Raw genomic sequence first — 24,962 nt, forward strand, 5'->3', positions numbered from 1 at the left:
CAGCCATTGTTTATCATCCCAGCCAGCGGCGCCGAGCTGGCTGTTGTACCAGGCGCCTTGAGGACAACGATACGAATGTGTTTCTGCTGAATCCTATTCGAGGACCTATGTATTTATTTCGTCTTTCGTTTTTTCTTTCGAGTTTTCTCGACCGTCTCCGCGGACGTCGAGGAGTGCCACTTTGCGTGCGAACCGATGCCTAGGGCGTACAGGTAATAGCCCCCGAAGAAGTAGAGCACCCCAATTGCCGAGTACACGGAAGTCAGCAGCAGGGGCAGAAAAGGCAGGCGCCGGTGCCAGCCAAGCAAGTGGGCCAGCAAGTGCTCGTACAGAGGGATTCCCAAAAAGCCGAGAACGTAGAGCCACTCGATCACATGGAAGCCCCGAAAACCGGGAAACACACGATACAGCTGGCCGTACAGCATGGCCACATATGACATATACAATGAGTAGCGGGGAATGAACAGATCGGGATCGAAAAGCAGTGGGAACAATGAGAAGTAACCGGCAATGGCCAAGATGTAGGCGTATCGGGCATCCTCACGATTCACTACGGTGAGCAAGCTGCAGGAGCATGGGGTTGGAGTTAGTGGGTACCTTTCAGAGTTAGTATGCAAGTTACTTACCACAGCGGCAGGAGAACCATCAAAATGGCCTTTTCATGGACGTGCCAGCCGAAGACAAAGGAAGAACAGCCACAGAGGACCACGGCGCGAAGGAACACCAGAGGGCTTTGGCTGTCGAATAGAATATGCATTAGTTACTCATAACTTAAGGCTTATGGCATTTACCTTTTGGAGCTCCTGAAAAGCTTCACAAGAATGGGCAGCATGAATAGAACCGTCAGGGCAAAGGTAACGGGAGGCGATATACTTGGTAATACCACGTGCTTGACTTCCTGCACCAGTCCAGAGGTGGCTCCCGCTCCATCAGCCTTTACCCGGAGCGCGCTGGCGAGCACCTTGTCGGCGCTATTGTACAAAGCCCAGAAGTTGGGCGCCCAGTAGGCATGAGTCAGTCCCCGCTTGAAGGGAAACAAGCGAGAGAGCACCTGTGGAATCTGCTGCCAGAAGGGTCCAAAGGAGGCGGCAAAGGGAAACAGTCCCACGGCCAAAAGCTTCAGAAATGCTTTTATCTGTGATTTAGTGCCCACTTGCTCCAGGCAGTAGAACCTTAGAAGGTAGACCCCGAAGGCCGGGGCCAAATACAGAAATATGTGTTTAAAGTTTAGAAGGACTGCAAAGGTAAAAGCGCTACACAGAAACCTCCGGCGCACAAGGAAGCTGATGCCCAGCAACAGGATGCCAAACAGAAAGCCATTGTATTGGAAGTGGATGTGGTCAACAAAGAGCAGTCCCACGTTGAGCAACAGAATCATGGAGGCGGCAAAGTGCTGCTGAGTATCCCGTGCCAGGCCTAAGGAGCCCAGACAGCTGCGCACACCCAGAACGTAGACCAGATCTGTTACGATGACTGACAATCGCTGGAAGTATACGGTGGCCTTTGAATCATAGTTGAGGTTCGCTACCTCGAGCATTCGGGGATCCACGTACTTGGCCACCTGGGATAGGAGCCACTCGAAGTAGGCGAAGAAGGGTGGGTAGTCCAGAGTCCATTCGCTGGTAGCCTCCACATACCATTGGTTCAGTGGCAAGCTGTGAGTGATTGCCAGCCAGTTGCGATGCACCTCGAAGTCTGTGGAGTGGCTGGGGAAGAAGAAGGTTAATGATAGCCCAACAGGGATTAAGCTGCAGCAGCTCACTATGCCGGTATAAGGAGGATCTTTAGGCCAATACTGATGCCCACAAGGTGCCAGAAAAGGTCCTTCATCGTGGAGCAATCCCAAATCCTTATCAGAGTTCCACCGGCGCCACGTATTGGAGATGGAAAACAATTGATAATCGATATTCGACTATCGATATTCTTCATTATCGTGAAGAATATCGTAAATGGGAATTTTCAAGAGAATTTTTTACGATAAGAACACAGGGAACTACGATCTTCTGAAGGTGGAGAAATGGGGAAAACAGGAAATTGGGATTTTTGCAGGGAGACCCCTTGGAAAAATTCGAAAAAATTTAAAATCGTTTTTAGAGAAGGTCCAGTATGAGGAAATCAGCTACTAGGACCTCTGATTACAGAAAGATATGGCTTTTTTCGATCGGATACGAATTGTGGGAGCTACGATCTTCTGAAGGTGGAGAAATGGGGAAAACCGGAAATTGGGATTTTTGCAGGGAGATCCCTTGGAAAAATTCGAAAAAATTTAAAATCGTTTTTAGAGAAGGTCTAGTATGAGGAAATCAGCTACTAGGACCTCTGGTTACAGAAAGGTATGGCTTTTTTCGATCGGATACGAATTGTGGGAGCTACGATCTTCTGAAGGTGGAGAAATGGGGAAAACCGGAAATTGCGATTTTTGCAGGGGAACCCCTTGGAAAAATTCGAAAAAAATTTAAAATCGTTTTTAGAGAAGGTCTGGTATGAGGAAATCAGCTACTAGGACCTCTGATTACAGAAAGGTATGGCTTTTTTCGATCGGATACGAATTGTGGGAGCTACGATCTTCGGAAGGTCGAAATATGGGGAAAACCGGAAATTGCGATTTTTGCAGGGGAACCCCTTGGAAAAATTCGAAAAAATTTAAAATCGTTTTCAGAGAAGGTCTAGTATGAGGAAATCAGCTACTAGGACCTCTGATTACAGAAAGGTATGGCTTTTTTCGATCGGATACGAATTGTGGGAGCTACGATCTTCGGAAGGTCGAAATATGGGGAAACCGGAAATTGCGATTTTTGCAGGGGAACCCCTTGAAAAAATACGAAAAAATTTAAAATCGTTTTCAGAGAAGGTCTAGTATGAGGAAATCAGCTACTAGGACCTCTGGTTACAGAAAGGTATGGCTTTTTTCGATCGGATACGAATTGTGGGAGCTACGATCTTCTGAAGGTGGAGAAATGGGGAAAACCGGAAATTGGGATTTTTGCAGAGGAACCCCTTGGAAAAATTCGAAAAAATTGAAAATCGTTTTTAGAGACGGTCTAGTATGAGGAAATCAGCTACTAAGACCTCTGATTACAGAAAGGTGTGGCTTTTCTCGATCGGATACGAATTGTGCGCGCTACGATCTTTCGAAGGTGGAGAAACGGGGAAAACCGGAAATTGGGATTTTTGCAGGGGAACCCCTTGGAAAAATACGAAAAAATTTAAAATCGTTTTTAGAGAAGGTCTAGTATGAGGAAATCAGCTACTAGGACCTCTGATTACAGAAAGGTATGGCTTTTCTCGATCGGATACGAATTGTGGGAGCTACGATCTTCTGAAGGTGGAGAAATGGGGAAAACCGGAAATTGGGATTTTTGCAGGGGAACCCCTTGGAAAAATTCGAAAAAATTTAAAATCGTTTTTAGAGAAGGTCTAGTATGAGGAAATCAGCTACTAGGACCTCTGATTACAGAAAGGTATGGCTTTTCTCGATCGGATACGAATTGTGGGAGCTACGATCTTTCGAAGGTGGAGAAATGGGGAAAACCGGAAATTGGGATTTTTGCAGGGAGACCCCTTGGAAAAATTCGAAAAAATTTAAAATTTTTTTTAGAGAAGGTCTAGTATAAGGAAATCAGCTACTAGGACCTCTGATTGCAGAAAGGTATGGGTTTTCTCGATCGGATACGAATTGTGGGAGCTACGATCTTCTGAAGGTGGAGAAATGGGGAAAACCGGAAATTGGGATTTTTGCAGGGGAACCCCTTGGAAAAATTCGAAAAAATTCGAAATCGTTTTCAGAGAAGTTAAAGTATGAGGAAATCAGCTTCTAAGACCTCTGATTACAGAAAGGTATGGGTTTTCTCGATCGGATACGAATTGTGGGAGCTACGATCTTTCGAAGGTGGAGAAGTGGGGAAAACCGGAAATTGGGATTTTTGCAGGGGAACCCCTTGGAAAAATTCGAAAAAATTCAAAATCGTTTTCAAAGAAGTTAAAGTATGAGGAAATCAGCTTCTAAGACCTCTGATTACAGAAAGGTATGGGTTTTCTCGATCGGATACGAATTGTGGGAGCTACGATCTTTCGAAGGTGAAGAAATGGGAAAACCCGGAAATTGGGATTTTTGCAGGGAGACCCCTTGGAAAAATTCGAAAAAATTTAAAATAGTTTTTAAAGAAGTTCTGGTATGAGGAAATCAGCTACTTAGACCTCTGATTACAGAAAGGTATGGGTTTTCTCGATCGAATACGAATTGTGGGAGCTACGATCTTTCGAAGGTGAAGAAATGGGAAAACCCGGAAATTGGGATTTTTGCAGGGAGACCCCTTGGAAAAATTCGAAAAAATTTAAAACCGTTTTTAGAGATGGTCTAGTATGAGGAAATCAGCTACTAAGACCTCTGATTACAGCGAGGTATGGCTTTTCTCGATCGGATACGAATTGTGGGAGCTACGATCTTTCGAAGGTGAAGAAATGGGAAAACCCGGAAATTGGGATTTTTGCTGGGAGACCCCTTGGAAAAATTCGAAAAAATTTAAAATCGTTTTTAAAGAAGGTCTGGTATGAGGAAATCAGCTACTTAGACCTCTGATTACAGAAAGGTATGGGTTTTCTCGATCGAATACGAATTGTGGGAGCTACGATCTTTCGAAGGTGAAGAAATGGGAAAACCCGGAAATTGGGATTTTTGCTGGGAGACCCCTTGGAAAAATTCGAAAAAATTTAAAACCGTTTTTAGAGATGGTCTAGTATGAGGAAATCAGCTACTAGGACCTCTGATTACAGAAAGATATGGCTTTTTTCGATCGGATACGAATTGTGGGAGCTACGATCTTCTGAAGGTGGAGAAATGGGGAAAACCGGAAATTGGGATTTTTGCAGGGAGATCCCTTGGAAAAATTCGAAAAAATTTAAAATCGTTTTTAGAGAAGGTCTAGTATGAGGAAATCAGCTACTAGGACCTCTGGTTACAGAAAGGTATGGCTTTTTTCGATCGGATACGAATTGTGGGAGCTACGATCTTCTGAAGGTGGAGAAATGGGGAAAACCGGAAATTGCGATTTTTGCAGGGGAACCCCTTGGAAAAATTCGAAAAAAATTTAAAATCGTTTTTAGAGAAGGTCTAGTATGAGGAAATCAGCTACTAGGACCTCTGATTACAGAAAGGTATGGCTTTTTTCGATCGGATACGAATTGTGGGAGCTACGATCTTCGGAAGGTCGAAATATGGGGAAAACCGGAAATTGCGATTTTTGCAGGGGAACCCCTTGGAAAAATTCGAAAAAATTTAAAATCGTTTTCAGAGAAGGTCTAGTATGAGGAAATCAGCTACTAGGACCTCTGATTACAGAAAGGTATGGCTTTTTTCGATCGGATACGAATTGTGGGAGCTACGATCTTCGGAAGGTCGAAATATGGGGAAACCGGAAATTGCGATTTTTGCAGGGGAACCCCTTGAAAAAATACGAAAAAATTTAAAATCGTTTTCAGAGAAGGTCTAGTATGAGGAAATCAGCTACTAGGACCTCTGGTTACAGAAAGGTATGGCTTTTTTCGATCGGATACGAATTGTGGGAGCTACGATCTTCTGAAGGTGGAGAAATGGGGAAAACCGGAAATTGGGATTTTTGCAGAGGAACCCCTTGGAAAAATTCGAAAAAATTGAAAATCGTTTTTAGAGACGGTCTAGTATGAGGAAATCAGCTACTAAGACCTCTGATTACAGAAAGGTGTGGCTTTTCTCGATCGGATACGAATTGTGCGCGCTACGATCTTTCGAAGGTGGAGAAACGGGGAAAACCGGAAATTGGGATTTTTGCAGGGGAACCCCTTGGAAAAATACGAAAAAATTTAAAATCGTTTTTAGAGAAGGTCTAGTATGAGGAAATCAGCTACTAGGACCTCTGATTACAGAAAGGTATGGCTTTTCTCGATCGGATACGAATTGTGGGAGCTACGATCTTCTGAAGGTGGAGAAATGGGGAAAACCGGAAATTGGGATTTTTGCAGGGGAACCCCTTGGAAAAATTCGAAAAAATTTAAAATCGTTTTTAGAGAAGGTCTAGTATGAGGAAATCAGCTACTAGGACCTCTGATTACAGAAAGGTATGGCTTTTCTCGATCGGATACGAATTGTGGGAGCTACGATCTTTCGAAGGTGGAGAAATGGGGAAAACCGGAAATTGGGATTTTTGCAGGGAGACCCCTTGGAAAAATTCGAAAAAATTTAAAATTTTTTTTAGAGAAGGTCTAGTATAAGGAAATCAGCTACTAGGACCTCTGATTGCAGAAAGGTATGGGTTTTCTCGATCGGATACGAATTGTGGGAGCTACGATCTTCTGAAGGTGGAGAAATGGGGAAAACCGGAAATTGGGATTTTTGCAGGGGAACCCCTTGGAAAAATTCGAAAAAATTCGAAATCGTTTTCAGAGAAGTTAAAGTATGAGGAAATCAGCTTCTAAGACCTCTGATTACAGAAAGGTATGGGTTTTCTCGATCGGATACGAATTGTGGGAGCTACGATCTTTCGAAGGTGGAGAAGTGGGGAAAACCGGAAATTGGGATTTTTGCAGGGGAACCCCTTGGAAAAATTCGAAAAAATTCAAAATCGTTTTCAAAGAAGTTAAAGTATGAGGAAATCAGCTTCTAAGACCTCTGATTACAGAAAGGTATGTGTTTTCTCGATCGGATACGAATTGTGGGAGCTACGATCTTTCGAAGGTGAAGAAATGGGAAAACCCGGAAATTGGGATTTTTGCAGGGAGACCCCTTGGAAAAATTCGAAAAAATTTAAAACCGTTTTTAGAGATGGTCTAGTATGAGGAAATCAGCTACTAAGACCTCTGATTACAGCGAGGTATGGCTTTTCTCGATCGGATACGAATTGTGGGAGCTACGATCTTCTGAAGGTGGAGAAATGGGGAAAACCGGAAAGTGCGATTTTTGCAGGGGAACCCCTTGGAAAAATTCGAAAAAATTTAAAATCGTTTTTAAAGAAGGTCTGGTATGAGGAAATCAGCTACTTAGACCTCTGATTACAGAAAGGTATGGGTTTTCTCGATCGAATACGAATTGTGGGAGCTACGATCTTTCGAAGGTGAAGAAATGGGAAAACCCGGAAATTGGGATTTTTGCAGGGAGACCCCTTGGAAAAATTCGAAAAAATTTAAAACCGTTTTTAGAGATGGTCTAGTATGAGGAAATCAGCTACTAAGACCTCTGATTACAGCGAGGTATGGCTTTTCTCGATCGGATACGAATTGTGGGAGCTACGATCTTCTGAAGGTGGAGAAATGGGGAAAACCGGAAAGTGCGATTTTTGCAGGGGAACCCCTTGGAAAAATTCGAAAAAATTTAAAATCGTTTTTAGAGAAGGTCTAGTAAAAGGAAATCAGCTACTAGGACCTCTGATTACAGCGAGGTATGGCTTTTCTCGATCGGATACGAATTGTGGGAGCTACGATCTTCTGAAGGTGGAGAAATGGGGAAAACCGGAAATTGGGATTTTTGAAGGGAGACCCCTTGGAAAAATTGGAAAAAATTTAAAATCGTTTTTAGAGAAGGTCTAGTATGAGGAAATCAGCTACTAGGACCTCTGATTACAGAAAGGTACGGCTTTTCGCGATCGGATACGAATTGTGGGAGATACGATCTTTCGAAGGTGAAGAAATGGGAAAACCCGGAAATTGGGATTTTTGCTGGGAGACCCCTTGGAAAAATTCGAAAAAATTTAAAATCGTTTTTAAAGAAGGTCTGGTATGAGGAAATCAGCTACTTAGACCTCTGATTACAGAAAGGTATGGGTTTTCTCGATCGAATACGAATTGTGGGAGCTACGATCTTTCGAAGGTGAAGAAATGGGAAAACCCGGAAATTGGGATTTTTGCTGGGAGACCCCTTGGAAAAATTCGAAAAAATTTAAAACCGTTTTTAGAGATGGTCTAGTATGAGGAAATCAGCTACTAGGACCTCTGATTACAGCGAGGTCCTAGTAGCTGATTTCCTCATACTACGATACTACTACTACTACGGCTTTTCTCGATCGGATACGAATTGTGGCAGCTACGATCTTCTGAAGGTGGAGAAATGGGGAAAACCGGAAATTGGGATTTTTGCAGGGGAACCCCTTGGAAAAATTCGAAAAAATTTAAAATCGTTTTTAGAGAAGGTCTAGTAAGAGGAAATCAGCTACTAGGACCTCTGATTACAGCGAGGTATGGCTTTTCTCGATCGGATACGAATTGTGGGAGCTACGATCTTCTGAAGGTGGAGAAATGGGGAAAACCGGAAATTGGGATTTTTGAAGGGAGACCCCTTGGAAAAATTGGAAAAAATTTAAAATCGTTTTTAGAGAAGGTCTAGTATGAGGAAATCAGCTACTAGGACCTCTGATTACAGAAAGGTATGGCTTTTCTCGATCGGATACGAATTGTGGGAGCTACGATCTTCTGAAGGTGGAGAAATGGGGAAATCCGGAAATTGGGATTTTTGCAGGGAGACCCCTTGGAAAAATTCGAAAAAATTTAAAATCGTTTTTAGAGAAGGTCTAGTATGAGGAAATCAGCTACTAAGACATCTGATTACAGAAAGGTATGGCTTTTCTCGATCGGATACGAATTGTGGGAGCTACGATCTTTCGAAGGTGGAGAAGTGGGGAAAACCGGAAATTGGGTTTTTTGCAGGGAGACCCCTTGGAAAAATTCGAAAAAATTCAAAATCGTTTTCAGAGAAGTTAAAGTATGAGGAAATCAGCTTCTAAGACCTCTGATTACAGAAAGGTATGGGTTTTCTCGATCGGATACGAATTGTGGGAGCTACGATCTTTCGAAGGTGGAGAAGTGGGGAAAACCGGAAATTGGGATTTTTGCAGGGGAACCCCTTGGAAAAATTCGAAAAAATTCAAAATCGTTTTCAAAGAAGTTAAAGTATGAGGAAATCAGCTTCTAAGACCTCTGATTACAGAAAGGTATGGGTTTTCTCGATCGGATACGAATTGTGGGAGCTACGATCTTCTGAAGGTGGAGAAACGGGAAAAACCGGAAATTGGGGAGCTTAGAAGGGGGAATGGAAAAGTCATATACATATATAGATAAACAAATGTAAAGATCATGCCATTAAGAATCTTTAATAGTTCACTAAAGGGGTAGATTTTAAAAATTAGCTTTTTACTTAAACTATTTTGGTCATTTGTTTTTATGAATTTTACATACGATATTATATTAAGACGAGGGCGGGAAAAAATAAATGGGTAGAGTAAGGGATTTCTGAGGCTTAGCCACCTCCTATTAATACAGTTCCGACTTCTGCATGACAGCCGTGACAAGCGCCTTGAACGCATCCTCTATCATGGTGATGTGTAGCTGAGCATCCCTGTAGGAGCAGAGCTTAGCGCTCTCCGTGAGCGGCATCTGCATGGTAGTTACGCCCAGCGAGGATTGAGAGTGGAGACTACGGCCAGTGGTCATCAGTATGTTGACACAGTCGTCCGCCAGGATGGGAAAAGTCTCCACAAAGCGCACCATGGCCGGCAGGATGTTCCGCAGGAACTTGCACTTGGCTGAAGATGTGAGGAGGGACAACGTGGTCTGGATCACGTTCAGGCAGAACTTCGAGACGCCCAAGCTCTTGGGTATCGAGTAGTTGAGAACCAGGTGCGAGGTGAGCTCGATGGTGAAGATCTGCTTGTCCATCTCGGTTACATTGAGGAACTCGTGGACAAAATCAATGCAGATGTGCATCGACGGTACGCTGGCCACGATCATGGGGATGACGGACTTGGGGTACGTCTGGAAGTGGACCAGTTTCGCCAACGAGGGCTCCGAAATGAAGGCCTGGTGGACGTATGTGCCTATAATGCCCTGGATCTCGCGAAGCTCCAAATGGGAAACACGGTCGTGGGCTTTGCTCGCCTTGTACTCCAGCACCTCCAGCAGGATGTGAACGGCGGCGCTCTCCTGCGAGGCAATCAGCGTTGTCTTCAGCTCCTCCCGATCCGCATCAGTCTGCACCAAGCCGTTTTTGTCCAGCACTTGTTTCTGCTGCATGTGTACATTGAGATACGTCTTAGAGGCGGCCAGACTTCCCTTGAGGATGCGGAGTAGAATCATCAGCAGATACGGAGAGCAGAATACGTGACGAGGGCAACTGGAGGAAATAAAAGAATTGTTAGTTTGGCGCGGTAGAGCTACTGCGATTTACCCACCTTAGTACTTCCATGGGCTCCAAAAGACTCTCGTTGCCAAAGGAGCGCCTGTTGATAGAGTCCGAGCTACTAGTAATCGCCCGCAGCGACATAATCCAGAGGGTGGTGGGTAGCACTGCGTTCAGGCGCAGCCATAGATCGTTATACAGGTCTTTAATGTACCGCGGTACTGTCTTCTCAAAGACCATTGGCATGTGCTGCACAAGCTTCTGGCCATATTGCGCCAGGGATTCTGGTGGTAGTTGGAGCAGTTGCTTAAACGCCCGAATGGCCAGATGCGGCTTTGATTGAATAGCTCCTAGCGCCTGATCCAGTTGCTCTGGTTTCAGCTCCCGCTTGCTCACCACTGCCAGCGGAGGATTGCCCTCCGTCAGGTTTTGCTCCTCCAGCCAGTCGTCCACCATACTGAGGTGTGGATAGTTGGAGATAATGAGTCGCAGCAGCGGGTGGAACAGCGACAGATAGTCGTGGTGGTAGTGGTGAGCCTTCTGCAGCAGATACTTCAGTGGCAGCCCGCCCAAGAAGTTGTTGGAGTATTCTTTCTGCTTGCGGCCGCCCAGAGCGCTTAGGTTCATCAGTCGCGTGTCCTCATACAACATCAGATAGTATATCATCAGAAGCTGGGCAGTGAGTGGGCAGCTAACCTGGAAGATGATAAATCCTTTATTATAGTCCGAGAAACATATATAACTGCCTATATCTCACCTCTATGGAAGATAGCTCCTCACTTTCTGCCATTGGGGGCAGCTCTTCGGCGAATAAGGTTAACTTCGAGGTCCGGAAGACATGCAGAATTTCCGCCTCTGTGAACGGCCGGTGCATGTGGTCAATGTTCACCTTTCCGGTGGGATTCGGTATGATCAACGTGTTCACAAACACCTCCACTAAGGCGGGCATTACCGGATGCACGGGCCGCACAGAGCTGCAGATCTGCTTGAAGATCCACGCCTTGATCGGCACTTTATGCTTCAGGAAAGTCCGCGACTTGAGCAACTGGTGTATGCAGTGCACCGGTAAGTAGCCAGGTATTGTGCCGTTCAGATTCGGCGTCACCGGGACGCGAACAGCATGTAGGGCCACCACCTGCTCCGTGAAAAGATCCTGGGTAAAGAGCTGCTTAATGCGATTCGTGCTATTCGGCCGAATAGGTATTTTCATGGCCAGCGTGGAGCAAACCATTTCGCTGATCGCTGAGATCTGGTTGCTGTGAAAATGGATTGCCAGCAGGAGGAGCATCTCGCCGAGGGACGAACTAGTCCCTGAGCGTTTGCAAAAGAAGGCATCCTCACGTATCAGCCACGTAAGCCACTCCACCGCCTTGTTCTCAAGCGGAACGGTGGAAACTAGCGATGGACAGGCGATGAGCATGCAAAGGGCCAGCGTCACAAACCTCACGCCCGATGGCGTTGCCTGGGGACAGCTGGTGACCAGCTGGGACAGCGCATTTATCTCATCATCGTTGAACTTCAGCCCGCCTATTCCGCGGAGGGCACAATAAAGACGTAGCAGTACCGCTCCCTGCAAATTGAAGTCACGAAGCTCCGTCGCCTTGCTGGTCGTTTGAATCACCTTCTGCAGCAGCTCCACGCGCACCAGATTAAGTGCGTCGCCCTTGCGCTTCTGGCTGGAGCGGATGTAGACGGCGAACCAGGAGCGTAGGTTTTGATCGTTTCCCAGCAGCAAGCCGGTGAGAAAGGCAATCTTTCCAAGATGAAGTGAATTACATGAAAAAGAAAGGGAGAGAAATAGTGAAACTTATTGGGAAACCAAAGGAACCAATACCAGGTACCACTACTTTATCAAAGTATGGTATCGTCTACTTACCAGGTCCTCGGGATGCTTCAGTGTCAGCTTAAGCATAAATGAGGGCACTTTCAGCATTTCCACGCACATGGAACGATTGGCCAGCGCCTGGGAGGGATTCATCTCGCTAAGCGCCATCAACAGGGTCAGCCGGTACTTGCCGTCGGTGCCCTCCTCATCACAGTTGGCGATCACGTGGGACACCACGTCGCGATAGCAGTCCGGGAAATTGGCCACCAAAGCGCAGATAATTCTGTGACCATTCGGCACATGGACGAGGGCATCAGTCAGTTCAAGGATATTAAGCAGAGAGGGCAGCTCGGCAAGGGCTATGCAGAGGATGTCCACAACTTCCTCCAGATAGATGCCATCGTCGAGGATTTCGGAGTGGGCAGCCGGCTTCTGCTCCGAAACCTGCTGCTGAAGATTAAAAATCTCTGAGAGCACCACTCGCACCTTGCGGGCCACGTCCGCCCGCTCGAATCCCAGCGCAATACCGGACTGCAGGCCGTATTCGTGCTGTTGGCCCTCGAAGTAGACAGATTTCTGTCGCGTTTGCAACTCCTTCTTGAGCTCGTTCTCAAGCTCGTGGTAGTTGACCTGCAGGTAGGAGACTATGCTGTTCACCACCTCGATACCGATGAGGACGGCCAGGATCTGCTTGCGCGATTCCATCGATGATTCCGTGTTATCCAGCGGCGATAGAAGGCTCATCCGGACCAACGACGGCAGCACCGGCCGGATCTCCGTCTCCGGGTAACTGGCCAGCAATGTGATGTCCAGGTTCTGCATGGCGCTAAACACGCGCGACGTGACATCGTACATCTTTACCGGCATCTTGTACAGATACGGATGCAGATCCAAACCGCAACTTGTTGCTCTGGATAATCGATGCTCCTGCGATCCACTTCTTTCGCTTGGCTATCGGTGGACCCAGCGGGCGGTCAATCCCGCTAGGCGTTTGACTCCTCGTAAACAATCTTTGACCAGGATTATCTGGAAAAATCATAGAGGCCCCCGCATCCGTATCCAAAACTAGTCAAAAGTGTGGCTGCTGCAGATTAAGTCCACCCCCGTTCTGCAGAATCTGGCCACATTGCGCAGGGTGTTTTACCGATCTGGCAGCTTTGTTTTTCAAATATTTAAATGTTTTAATTTGAAAATAAACTATATTGTGATATTATTAAATCTTGATTAGCATTTTATAAAAAATATTAATTGTTTCTTCCAAATTACCTGACAATTAGGGCTGGTAAATTTAAAATATATAGTGGCGGTGTTTTCCTTGCCGCCGCCTGGTCACACTACACCGTCGTGTTTTGAATACACATTTTCCATTCTCGCAAGCAGTAGATCCGCCAGACCGAAGCCTTTCGACTAACGTGCTAAATCTATGAAATTAACTGTGTTTTATGAATCGATTGGGGCGAGCGGAGAACCAAAATTATCCAGTAGGTAAGTGCGATGTGCAATGCCCCCCAGTTCGCGAAAAAACGCTTGTGAAATCGGCAACCAACGCCCAAGTGTATCTGGTACTAAAAAAAAACTCAGGAGGGGCAACGAAGAAGCAGCATAAGAGCGGATGAGAGTGCAAATGTATCTCAGAATGGTGGGGAACATCTATCTCGGAAATTCGCTGCCCAGTGGAGTGATATATATATGATGTGTAGATAATATGCGTAAAGGAAAAACATCATCGATTAAAATTGTCTCAATGTTTCATATTTTGCCGCCGTCGCCACCGTCTTCTCGGCAACGGCTCTGCTGACTCTGCTGCCTCTGCCGTTGATGACATCATTCTGTGTTTTTGGTGAGAGCGCGTAGTGCGTATTTGTGTGTTGGTGTTGGTGTGTGTGTGTGTCAGTGGTGTGGCTCAACTCGGCTCGTCTCGGCTATGCTGGGCTGTTACACTCATTACTAAAAACTACTCCCAATCGAACGTGTGTGCCGCCGCATTTGTTTTATTTTTGTGTGTCTGTTTTTTTTTTTACGTTGACCAGCGCCCAGAACCAAAAGCCAAGAGAAGTAATTCACCAAAAAAAAAAAATAATAAAAACAAATCAAAACAAACAGTGCATCCCAGAGATACGATCCTATTTTGTATCTCATCCGCTCTGCCGAAAGTATCTCTGCCGCCAAGAAAGCCTTAAGTAACATTTGCGTCAGTTCGGTTGGTGATAAAAAAAGCGAAAAAAAAACGAAAAACTGAAAACCGAAAACCTAATCGGAGATACACTCTTACCCACACAGGGGCAGACCAACCTGAGTGCTAGTGTCCATGTGTGTGTGTGTGTGTTTATGACGGCGGGCGCGCTCTCTTCTTCCTCATAGATACACCCATCATCATATGCATTTGGCTTAAATACAGTTACGTGCCTCACCACAGGCACAGTCACAGGCAAAGTCACAGGCATAAGCACCATCACAATCACACACGCCATGTAAAAATAGGAAGCACTCCGCCCCCTCGGCCAGCCCCTTTGGAGAGGTCACGAGTTGAAGTTTTTCATGCGGAGTGGATGAGAGCGAAAAAAAAAAAAGAAAGAAAAAAAGAAAAGCAATAATGCACTCTGCAGGGTGAAAATTTTAGAGCCCAGAGTCGCAGTGGCAGTGGCAGTCCCAGTTCCACTTTCATTCCCTGCCGCACAAGTGCCGCATAGTTTGTTTGTGTTTGTTGTTGTGTTTGTTTGTATATTTAGTGGATCGTATTGTTTATGACAAGTACGCAACACTACACACACACACACATCTATACACTGCTAGAAAAGAAACAATCAGAAGTGTCGAACGCACCAATTTGGAACTAAAAAAAAGGAAAACAGGTTTTTCTCCAAAAAAAAAACTAATTACGTTTCCAAAGTTTGACTTTGGTGGTGGTGGTGGGTCGTCAGGTAATTAACTGCTCGAAAGGGGGGATCCGGCCTACGCCCCTGGCCACTAGCTACGCTCGGCATTAAGTTTCCAACTCGAGTTGAACTCTTGGCCTGCTTAATTGAACTCTCAATTGCCCAACCGCAACTACAACTACGGCACGGCACGTACTGGAGACTCCACGCCCCGCACGCTCTCTCTTCTTAACCAGCTCTCTGGCCCCCCACCCCCCCACTCGAATTATGAGTTCATCGCACAACATGCTTCTCCCCCACACACCTACATATTTTCCGACCCACAACATCATCATCATGATCATCATCGGCCCTCGATGAAAAGTGTGCCATTCGAAAAATCAGAATTCGCTAGCTCGGATCTCAAGCCGAGAACTCTGAATCGGAGTCGAAGTTATGCAGTTCGAGTTGGAAAAACAACCCTGACTGACTCGCATCCCCATCCCCATCGCACGCCACAGTTTCTCTTTCGCTCTCACCGACTGCACCACCTTCAGATACTCAGATACTCAGATACTCGCATTCTCAGATACATAGTACGCCCTGCTCTCGCTTGCTTGTATAGTGCGTGGCCGCTTTTGTTTTTGCTCGGTCTCGCTCTCTCCCCCGGCATGCAGCCAGTTCCAAGCTTCGTTTTCATTTTATTAAAAATATTACGTAATAGATAGAAGCTGCTGTCCCCCATCTCCAGCTCGAGAGCTCTGCCTCCGGTGCGTGTTTGTAGTCGTGTTTGTGTGTATCTATGAGGTTGTGTGCTGATTTTGCTGCTTGTTTGTTTTAACAATTCACAGTGAGGTGTGTTGTTGTTGTTGTTGTGGCTAGCTGGCTGGTTGGGATTAGTGCGAATGAAATCAGCGGTGCTGGTCAGAGCTTTGGAGTGCCAGCAGCTCGGCCCGGTGAGGACTCCCTCTCAGGTTTGACCTTCTTTTCCGATACCTCTCTGGGGAGTGCCTGCCGAAAATGGGGACTAAAGGTCAAAGGACATTGGCCCACAAGCTGGCCCCCACTGTTATACAGCCAGCGTTATAGTGACCTAGGCCCCAGGCCCGCTGGATGAGTGCAGCGCTGGTGAAAGCCCAGAGCCCAGTGCCGAGTGTGCCGGTGGAGAAAGTGCTGCTAAGTACTCGCCAAGGTGCCAAAACCTCCGGCAGGTGTGAATGAGAATCTGTATCTGAAGGGACCTGAGACTCAAGGGTCGAATAGCTCGTGTGAATAGGTCATAATTTCAAATCGCCAGCCGAGTGGGGCTGTGAAGAAAAAACAAGCCCATAAAAGAGGCAGCTATCTCCGTGGGGCTGGTTACAAGTGCGGCCATAAAAATAGGTTAAACAAAGGAAGGAGCTCCCTCCAAGGGGAATAGATAGTTGCCTTCCAGTAACTGAGATCTTTCATAACAAGATCCAGTGGGGGGAGGAGCCACTCAACTCTCTTCTACTATAGTTCCACCCACTTCAATGAACTAATACTAGTGATATGACCGCTACAGTCATCGTAGTACAGTGTCGGCTATTTAATATGCCGGTTTTTTTTTGTGTCGATGGTTTTTGTGAATTGAACTTCCTGCAATTTCACGGATTTGTCGCTCTGGGGGGAAGTGGAGGACAAAAAAAAATGGCACAAAAAGAGCAACCTCCCCCCCGGTCTGGGGGCTTTGTTTATTAGCGGCTGTTGGGCGTGATGTAATCGGTTTAAGTAAGCCACAATTGTGATCGGACCGGGGACAGGGCAGAGTCAGTGGTGACGCCATCCCCTCCAGGCACAGTCCCCCACTCGCAAAGTGAATCATTCGCCTAATTATCTAACCGATTTTTTCCCACCGCTTTTCAGTGATTCTCTTCTAAAGGCAACACATTCGGTTTGGACTCAAGGGATACACTGAACACGCAGGAAAGAAGCAATACGAACCCGAACGAAACGAGAGAGAGAGAGGCGGAGAGGCGAGCTCCGAAGGACACGAATATAGATACCTCATTCTATATACTAGAACACTAGAACAAAACACTAGGATACACCCGAAGCCACAAACGAAAGCACTGTGGAAACTGTAGAAGCTATCATCAGAACCAAACCATGACGACGGACATCTCGATTGTTCGCTGGGATCCCAGCCAGGGTCCCGGTAACGAGTACATCGATGAGTACGAGTACGACGGGGGCAATTCCAGCTCCCGGCTGTTCGAACGCTCCAGGATCAAGGCCCTGGCCGAGGAGCGTGAGAGCGTCCAGAAAAAGACCTTCACCAAGTGGGTGAACTCGCACCTGTGCCGGGTGAACTGCCGGATCGCCGATCTCTATGTGGATATGCGGGATGGCAAGCATCTAATTAAGCTGCTGGAGGTGCTCTCCGGCGAGAGGCTGCCGAAGCCCACCAAGGGAAAGATGAGGATCCACTGCCTGGAGAATGTGGACAAGGCGCTGCAGTTTCTGAGGGAGCAGCGCGTCCATCTGGAGAATATCGGCTCCCACGACATCGTCGACGGCAATGCTTCCCTCAATCTGGGCCTGATTTGGACCATCATCCTGCGCTTCCAGATCCAGGACATCACCATCGAGGAGGTCGACAACAAGGAGACCAAGTCGGCCAAGGACGCCCTGCTGCTGTGGTGCCAGATGAAGACCGCCGGCTACCAAAACGTGAACGTGCGCAACTTCACCACCTCGTGGCGCGACGGCCTGGCCTTCAACGCCATCATCCACAAACACCGTCCGGACCTGGTCCAGTTCGAGAAGCTGTCGAAGACGAACGCCATCCACAACCTGAACAACGCCTTCGACGTGGCCGAGGACAAGCTGGGCCTGGCCAAGCTGCTCGATGCCGAGGACGTCTTCGTGGAGCACCCCGACGAGAAGTCAATCATCACCTACGTGGTCACCTACTACCACTACTTCAGCAAGCTCAAGCAGGAGACGGTCCAGGGCAAGAGGATCGGCAAGGTGGTCGGCATCGCCATGGAGAACGACAAGATGATCCAGGACTACGAGCACTTCACCAGCGACCTGCTCAAGTGGATCGAGACCACCATTCAGTCTTTGGGCGAGCGCGAGTTCGAGAACTCCCTGGCCGGAGTCCAGGGCCAGCTGGCCCAGTTCTCCAACTACAGGACGATCGAGAAGCCGCCCAAGTTCGTGGAGAAGGGCAACCTGGAGGTGCTGCTCTTCACCCTGCAGTCGAAGATGCGGGCCAACAACCAGAAGCCCTACACCCCCAAGGAGGGCAAGATGATCTCCGACATCAACAAGGCCTGGGAGCGCCTCGAGAAGGCCGAGCACGAGCGCGAGCTGGCGCTGCGCGAGGAGCTCATCCGGCAGGAGAAGCTGGAGCAGCTGGCCGCCCGTTTCGACCGCAAGGCATCCATGCGAGAGACCTGGCTGTCCGAGAACCAGCGCCTCGTCAGCCAGGACAACTTTGGCTTCGACCTGGCTGCCGTGGAGGCCGCCGCCAAGAAGCACGAGGCCATCGAGACAGACATCTTCGCGTACGAGGAGCGCGTCCAGGCGGTGGTGGCCGTCTGCGATGAGCTGGAGTCCGAGAGGTACCACGACGTCAAGAGGATTCTCCTGCGCAAGGACAACGTGATGCGCCTGTGGACATACCTTCTGGAGCTGCTCCGGGCGCGACGCATGCGCCTGGAGATCTCCCTGCAGCTGCAGCAGAACTTCCAGGAGATGCTCTACATCCTGGACAACATGGAGGAGATCAAGCAGCTGCTCATGACCGACGACTACGGCAAGCACCTGATGGGCGTCGAGGATCTGCTGCAGAAGCACTCCCTGGTCGAGGCGGACATCAACATCCTGGGCGAGCGCGTCAAGGTGGTGGTCCAGAACTCGCAGAAGTTCCTCAGCGACGACCCCGAGTCCTACAAGCCCTGCGACCCGGAGATCATCGTCTCCCGCGTCCAGCAGCTGGAGGACGCCTACGCCGAGCTGGTGCGTCTGGCCGTGGAGCGTAGGAGCCGCCTGGAGGAGAGCCGCAAGCTGTGGCAGTTCTACTGGGACACCGCCGACGAGGAGAACTGGATCAAGGAGAAGGAGCAGATCGTGTCGACCGACGAGATCGGTCACGACCTGACCACCGTCAACCTGCTGCTCAGCAAGCACAAGGCCCTCGAGTCGGAGATCACCTCGCACGATCCCCAGCTGCAGAACGTGGCCAAGGTGGGCGCCGAGCTGATCACCGAAGGCCACTTCGGTGCCGATCGCATCAAGGACCGCTTGAAGGAGATCCTGTCCAAGTGGGACCACCTGCTGGACCTCACCAAGTACAGGCGCCAGCGCCTCGAAAACGCCGTCGAGTACTTCCAGCTGTTCGCCGATGCCGACGACGTGGACAACTGGATGCTGGACACGCTGCGCATCGTTTCCAGCGAGGATGTCGGCCGGGACGAGGCCAACGTGCAGTCGCTGCTGAAGAAGCACAAGGACGTGGCCGATGAGCTGAAGAACTACGCCGAGGTGATCGACGCCCTGCACAAGCAGGCCGAGACCCTGAAGCTGAACGAGGCGGAGAAGACGAACGTGGACAAGCGTCTGGAGGCGATCGACAGCCGGTACAAGGAGCTCACCGAGCTGGCCAAGCTCCGCAAGCAGCGCCTGCTGGACGCCCTCAGCCTCTACAAGCTGATGTCCGAGGCCGACGGCGTGGAGCAGTGGATCAAGGAGAAGACCAAGATGCTGGACACGATGACGCCGGGCAAGGACATCGAGGACGTGGAGATCATGAAGCACCGCTTCGAGGGCTTCGACAAGGAGATGAATGCCAACGCCTCCAGGGTGGCCGTTGTCAACCAGCTGGCCCGCCAGCTCCTCCATGTGGAGCACCCCAACTCGGACGAGATCCTGGAGCGGCAGAACCACCTCAACCAGGAGTGGTCGGCGCTGCGCGAGAAGGCCGAGGCCAAGATGGACGACCTGAAGTCCGCCCACGGCGTCCAGACCTTCTACATCGAGTGCCGCGAAACCATCTCGTGGATCGAGGACAAGAAGCGCATCCTGACCGAGACCGACAGCCTGGAGATGGACCTTACCGGAGTCATGACCCTGCAGCGCCGTCTGAGCGGCATGGACCGCGACCTGGCCGCCATTCAGGCTAAGCTGTCCAGCCTGGAGCGAGAGGCGAACAGCATCGAGGACGAGCACCCGGAGGAGGCCCAGCTGATCCGCGAGCGTATCGCCCAGATCGAGCTGATCTGGGAGCAGCTTACCCAGATGCTCAAGGAGCGCGACTCGAAACTGGAGGAGGCCGGCGACCTGCACCGCTTCCTGCGCGACCTGGACCACTTCCAGACCTGGCTGACCAAGACCCAGACGGACGTCGCCTCGGAGGACACCCCCACATCGCTGCCGGAGGCCGAGAAGCTGCTCAACCAGCACCAGTCCATCCGCGAGGAGATCGACAACTACACCGAGGACTACAAGAACATGATGGAGTACGGCGAGCGACTGACTTCCGAGGGCAACACCTCCGACGATCCGCAGTACATGTTCCTGCGGGAGCGCCTGAACGCCCTCAAGGACGGCTGGGAGGAGCTGCACCAGATGTGGGAGAACAGGCAGGTGCTGCTGTCGCAGAGCCTCGACCAGCAGCTCTTCAACCGCGACGCCCGCCAGACAGAGGTGCTGCTCAGCCAGCAGGAGCACTTCCTCAGCAAGGACGACACCCCGGTCAACCTGGAGCAGGCCGAGAACCAGCTGAAGCGCCACGAGGCCTTCCTCACTACCATGGAGGCCAACGACGACAAGATCAACACGCTGCTCCAAGTGGCCGACACCCTCGTGGAGAAGGACCACTTCGATGCGGACAAGATCGGCAAGCGGGCTGAGAACATCACCGGACGGCGGGACGACAACCGGCAGAGGGCCCTGGAGCAGCACGAGAAGCTGAAGAATCAGGTGAAGCTGCACGAGTTCCTGCAGGATCTGGAGGAGCTGGCCGAGTGGGTGCAGGAGAAGTATGCCACGTCCCAGGACGAGAGCTACAGGAGCGCCAAGACCATCCACTCGAAGTGGACGCGCCACCAGGCGTTCGAGGCCGAGATAGCCGCCAACAAGGAGCGCCTGTACGAGGCCGAGAAGTCCGCCCAGGAGCTGTCCAAGGAGAAGCCCGAGTTCAAGGACGTGATCGAGCCAAAGCTGAAGGAGCTGGCCAAGCAGTTCGACGACCTGGAGGTGCACACCAAGGAGAAGGGCGCCATGCTGTTCGACGCCAACCGCGAGGTGCTCGTCCAGCAGACCTGCGACGACATCGACTCCTACATCACCGACCTGGAGAAGCAGATCGTCAGCGGCGACACGGCCAACGATCTCACCTCGGTGAACATCCTGATGCAGAAGCAGCAGGTCATCCAGACCCAGATGGCGGTGAAGGCGCGCCAGGTGGAGGAGATCGACAAGCAGACCGAATACTTGCAGAAGACGGTGCCCGAGGAGAAGATCGAGCCGATCGTGGTGAAGAAGACCGCCGTGCTGGAGCGCTTCGAGAAGATCAAGGCTCCGCTGCTGGAGCGCCAGAAGGCGCTGGAGAAGAAGAAGGAGGCCTTCCAGTTCTGCCGCGACGTCGAGGACGAGAAGCTCTGGATCGACGAGAAGCTGCCGGTGGCCAACTCCTCCGACTACGGCAACTCCCTCTTCAACGTGCACGTCCTCAAGAAGAAGAACCAGTCGCTGGCCACCGAGATCGACAACCACGAGCCGCGCATCAACGCCATCTGCAACAACGGCCGCAAGCTGATCGACGAGGGCCACGAGGACGCCAAGAAGTTCGAGGCCCTGATCAGCGACCTCACCCAGAAGTGGCAGGAGCTGAAGGACGCCATCGAGAACCGGCGCAAGCACCTGCTCGAGTCGGAGAAGGTGCAGCAGTACTTCTTCGACGCCCAGGAGGCCGAGTCCTGGATGAGCGAGCTGGAGCTGTACATGATGGTCGAGGACCGCGGCAAGGACGAGATCAGCGCCCAGAACCTGATGAAGAAGCACGAGAACCTGGAGCAGTCCGTCGAGGACTACGCCAACACCATCCGCCAGCTGGGCGAGGTGGCGCGCCAGTTCAACGGCGACGACATCTCCTCCGGCGACGCGGTGGCCGTCAAGCAATCGCAGCTGGACAAGCTCTATGCCGGACTCAAGGATCTGGCTGGCGAGCGCAGGGCGCGCCTCAACGAGGCCCTCCAGCTGTTCATGCTCAGCCGGGAGGTGGACGACCTGGAGCAGTGGATCACCGACCGCGAGGTGGTGGCCGGCTCCCAGGAGCTGGGCCAGGACTTCGACCACGTCACCCTGCTGTCCGAGCGCTTCAACGAGTTCGCCCGGGACACGGAGGCCGTGGGCGGCGAGCGGGTAGCAAAGGTCAACGGCATCGCCGACAACCTCATCCAGGCCGGACACTCCGACTCGGCCACGATCGCCGAGTGGAAGGACAACCTGAACGAGTCGTGGCAGGATCTGCTCGAGCTGATCGAGACCCGCACCCAGATGCTGGCCGCATCGCGGGAGCTGCACAAGTTCTTCCACGACTGCAAGGATGTGCTGGGCCGCATCCTGGAGAAGCAGCACGGCGTCTCCGACGAGCTGGGCCGCGATGCCGGCTCCGTTTCGACGCTGCAGCGCAAGCACCACAACTTCCAGCAGGACCTGACCACACTCTACTCCCAGGTGCAGCAGATCCAGGACGAGTCCGCCAAGCTGCAGGACGCCTATGCCGGCGACAAGGCTAAGGAGATCACCAACCGCGAAAAGGAGGTCCTGCACGCCTGGGAGAACCTGCAGGCGATGTGCGACGCCCGCAAACAGAAGCTGGCCGATACCGGCGACCTCTTCCGCTTCTTCAACATGGTGCGCATCCTGATGATCTGGATGGAGGACCTCGTCCGCCAGATGAACACCTCCGAGAAGCCGCGCGACGTCTCCGGCGTGGAGCTGCTGATGAACAACCACCAGAGCCTGAAGGCCGAGATCGACACCCGGGCGGACAACTTCGAGGCTTGCATTTCGCTGGGCAAGGAGCTGCTCACCCGCAACCACTACGCCTCCGCTGATATTAAGGACCGACTCCTGCAGCTGAGCAACAGCCGCCAAGCTCTGCTCCGCCGCTGGGAGGAGCGCTGGGAGAATCTCCAGCTGAGTGAGTATCCGATACCGTTGCGTAGTCTATACCGTATCCTAACTGATTATCCGTTTAGTCCTGGAGGTTTACCAATTCGCCCGAGACGCTGCCGTGGCCGAGGCCTGGCTGATCGCCCAGGAACCCTACCTTCTCTCCTCGGAGCTGGGCCACACCATCGACGAGGTGGAGAACCTGATAAAGAAGCACGAGGCCTTCGAGAAGTCCGCCGCCGCCCAGGAGGAGCGCTTCAGTGCTCTTGAGCGTTTGACAACAGTAAGTGACCTTGCAGGATCTCGACGAGAACCCTTGGCTAATCATTTCTTCCGCTTGCTTGCAGTTTGAGCTTAAGGAAATGAAGAGGCGCCAGGAGCTGGCGGAGGAGGCTGAACGACAGAGGATCAAGGAGGAGCAGGAGGCCAAGGCCGTCTCGGAGGCGGCGGAACAGGCCAAACGAGAGGCTGAGCGACGCGACGACGTGGATGTTGCCGGTTCGCACGACGATTCCGGTAAGCACTAGTAGTAGATGTACTCCTTTCCGGCTGTTGCCATAGTCATACCCATATCCATACCCTAATCCCCGAAAGAAATATAAACTTATCTTTAAATGTTCTGTCATTCATTCATGCTTACTAAAAAACAATCTCTAACCATGATCGCCAATCGCGACGGATTACTAACCACTTGAACCGTGAAGCCGCGAAAGACACGGCCATTGAATTCGAGCGCGTTGTCGAGATCCAAACAGGTATAACCACAGGGCCTCAGCCTCTACCGCTTAGTAGCATTCGAAGTTAGCCGATTTAGTTGAATTTTTGCGTTAAATTTTATGAGTTTCTTGCTTGGTGGGACATCTAGTCTAATAATTGTTTTTTGGGTGTTCCCAGAACGAGGAGCTACACCATCTGCTGGCGAAGGCCAGGAGGGCTATGTGACACGGAAGCACGAATGGGACTCGACCACCAAAAAGGCCTCCAACCGATCCTGGGATAAGGTAAGGAAGACCCAACCACCAGACCTCCAGCTAGAAATAATTCTGTTCCTTTTCGTTCCTTTAGGTTTATATGGCTGCCCGGGCTGGACGCATTTCGTTCTTCAAAGATCAGAAGGGTTACAAGAGTAATCCCGAATTGACCTTCCGCGGGGAGCCCAGCTATGATCTGCAGGGTGCCACCATTGAAATTGCCAATGACTACACCAAGAAGAAGCATGTGCTGCGAGTCAAGTGAGTACTACCCCCCGCAAGAGCACCTGGCGTTTATCCTGGAGGGGGTTTATATTAATTTATCCACCTTACAGGCTCTCCAATGGCGCAGAGTTCTTACTGCAGGCCCATGACGACACCGAGATGTCCCAGTGGGTGTCCAGCCTGAAGGCACAGAGCGATTCGGCAGCGGTGGCCGCCAGCAGGTCCCAGACTCTGCCCGCCACCTCACAAAAGGACGAACCAAAGCGCAGATCGTTTTTTACTTTAAAGAAAAAGTAAACTAATGCTAGAGGACACTCTCTTAAACACACACCCTGCCCCCCACACACACATAAGCAAGAGCAGCTAATTAAAAAAAAAAAACAAACAAAAAAAAAAAATGCAAAAACGACAAATTATACAACAAAGATAAGGAGGACGCAAGAAATATATATATTTTTTTTCATATATTTAAAACTTATTTCGTAATGAGAAGTAAAAAAGAAAAAAACAAAAGCTACAAAAACTTGCAAGAAACGAGCAAAACGTAAACAATTATTATTATGCTTATCAAATTTGCACGATAAATACTGCTATTATGATTAAACGTATGTATCTTATTTATTTAAACAAATACAAGGTAATATAATGATAAAACAAAACAACAAAAAAATACAAAAAACAAACAAAATGTTTGAGGAAAGAACTCGTGTATGCATTTCAATGTATTCGATAAATAAACGAAATATTCCTTTAAAGTACACACCTTTCCAAAGAATTTATGGGTGGGTTTTCAGATT

At 49.9% G+C, this 24,962-nt stretch overlaps 3 protein-coding genes across 6 annotated transcripts; 1 reads left to right on the plus strand and 2 right to left on the minus strand.

The window, feature by feature from the left end:
- Window positions 1-76: 76 nt before the first annotated feature.
- xit (ALG6/ALG8 family glucosyltransferase xit) lies at window positions 77-1,898 on the minus strand. Its single transcript, XM_017235898.3, has 4 exons — window positions 1,763-1,898; window positions 792-1,706; window positions 627-737; window positions 77-564 (listed from the first exon to the last, which is right to left on the minus strand). Exons 1-4 carry the CDS (start codon window positions 1,828-1,830, stop codon window positions 114-116), a joined length of 1,545 nt encoding a protein of 514 aa, XP_017091387.2. The 5' UTR covers window positions 1,831-1,898; the 3' UTR covers window positions 77-113.
- Window positions 1,899-9,104: 7,206 nt separating this feature from the next.
- Window positions 9,105-13,064, minus strand: IntS2 (integrator complex subunit 2). The gene is made up of 4 exons (XM_017236021.3): window positions 12,015-13,064; window positions 10,896-11,891; window positions 10,191-10,834; window positions 9,105-10,132 (listed from the first exon to the last, which is right to left on the minus strand). The coding sequence occupies exons 1-4, from the start codon at window positions 12,828-12,830 to the stop codon at window positions 9,274-9,276; spliced, it is 3,315 nt and encodes a 1,104-aa protein (XP_017091510.2). The 5' UTR covers window positions 12,831-13,064; the 3' UTR covers window positions 9,105-9,273.
- Window positions 13,065-13,290: 226 nt separating this feature from the next.
- Window positions 13,291-24,923, plus strand: beta-Spec (spectrin beta chain). 4 transcript variants are annotated; one of them, XM_017235969.3, is made up of 8 exons: window positions 13,291-13,448; window positions 16,706-22,997; window positions 23,056-23,252; window positions 23,317-23,485; window positions 23,674-23,724; window positions 23,864-23,970; window positions 24,035-24,201; window positions 24,276-24,923. In XM_017235969.3, exons 2-8 carry the CDS (start codon window positions 16,949-16,951, stop codon window positions 24,460-24,462), a joined length of 6,927 nt encoding a protein of 2,308 aa, XP_017091458.2. In that variant the 5' UTR covers window positions 13,291-13,448; window positions 16,706-16,948; the 3' UTR covers window positions 24,463-24,923. The 4 variants fall into 4 exon arrangements, with proteins under 4 accessions (XP_017091458.2, XP_017091461.2, XP_017091460.2 ...); XM_017235971.3 differs by having other exon boundaries at window positions 13,305-13,444; XM_017235970.3 differs by lacking the exon at window positions 13,291-13,448 and adding an exon at window positions 13,908-14,018.
- The last annotated feature ends 39 nt before the right edge of the window (window positions 24,924-24,962 follow it).

The sequence above is a fragment of the Drosophila bipectinata genome, chromosome XL (assembly GCF_030179905.1).
Source record: "Drosophila bipectinata strain 14024-0381.07 chromosome XL, DbipHiC1v2, whole genome shotgun sequence".
In the NCBI taxonomy this organism is placed as follows: Eukaryota; Metazoa; Arthropoda; class Insecta; order Diptera; family Drosophilidae; genus Drosophila; species Drosophila bipectinata.

What these genes read in the sequence shown, in the direction of transcription:
- IntS2 (XM_017236021.3), bottom strand. Translation starts at nt 12,830, where the DNA reads ATGCCGGTAAAGATGTACGATGTCACGTCGCGCGTGTTTAGCGCCATG. An exon ending in TGAAGCATCCCGAGGACCTG is followed by an intron (nt 11,892 to 12,014) that starts GTAAGTAGACGA and finishes CATCTTGGAAAG; the next exon opens with ATTGCCTTTCTCACCGGCTT. An exon ending in AGGAGCTATCTTCCATAGAG is followed by an intron (nt 10,835 to 10,895) that starts GTGAGATATAGG and finishes ATCATCTTCCAG; the next exon opens with GTTAGCTGCCCACTCACTGC.
- beta-Spec (XM_017235969.3), top strand. Translation starts at nt 16,949, where the DNA reads ATGACGACGGACATCTCGATTGTTCGCTGGGATCCCAGCCAGGGTCCC. An exon ending in CTCTTGAGCGTTTGACAACA is followed by an intron (nt 23,253 to 23,316) that starts GTAAGTGACCTT and finishes GCTTGCTTGCAG; the next exon opens with TTTGAGCTTAAGGAAATGAA. An exon ending in CGGTTCGCACGACGATTCCG is followed by an intron (nt 23,486 to 23,673) that starts GTAAGCACTAGT and finishes TGAACCGTGAAG; the next exon opens with CCGCGAAAGACACGGCCATT.
- xit (XM_017235898.3), bottom strand. Translation starts at nt 1,830, where the DNA reads ATGAAGGACCTTTTCTGGCACCTTGTGGGCATCAGTATTGGCCTAAAG. An exon ending in ATCCTCCTTATACCGGCATA is followed by an intron (nt 1,707 to 1,762) that starts GTGAGCTGCTGC and finishes CTTCTTCCCCAG; the next exon opens with CCACTCCACAGACTTCGAGG. An exon ending in ATGGTTCTCCTGCCGCTGTG is followed by an intron (nt 565 to 626) that starts GTAAGTAACTTG and finishes ATGCTCCTGCAG; the next exon opens with CTTGCTCACCGTAGTGAATC.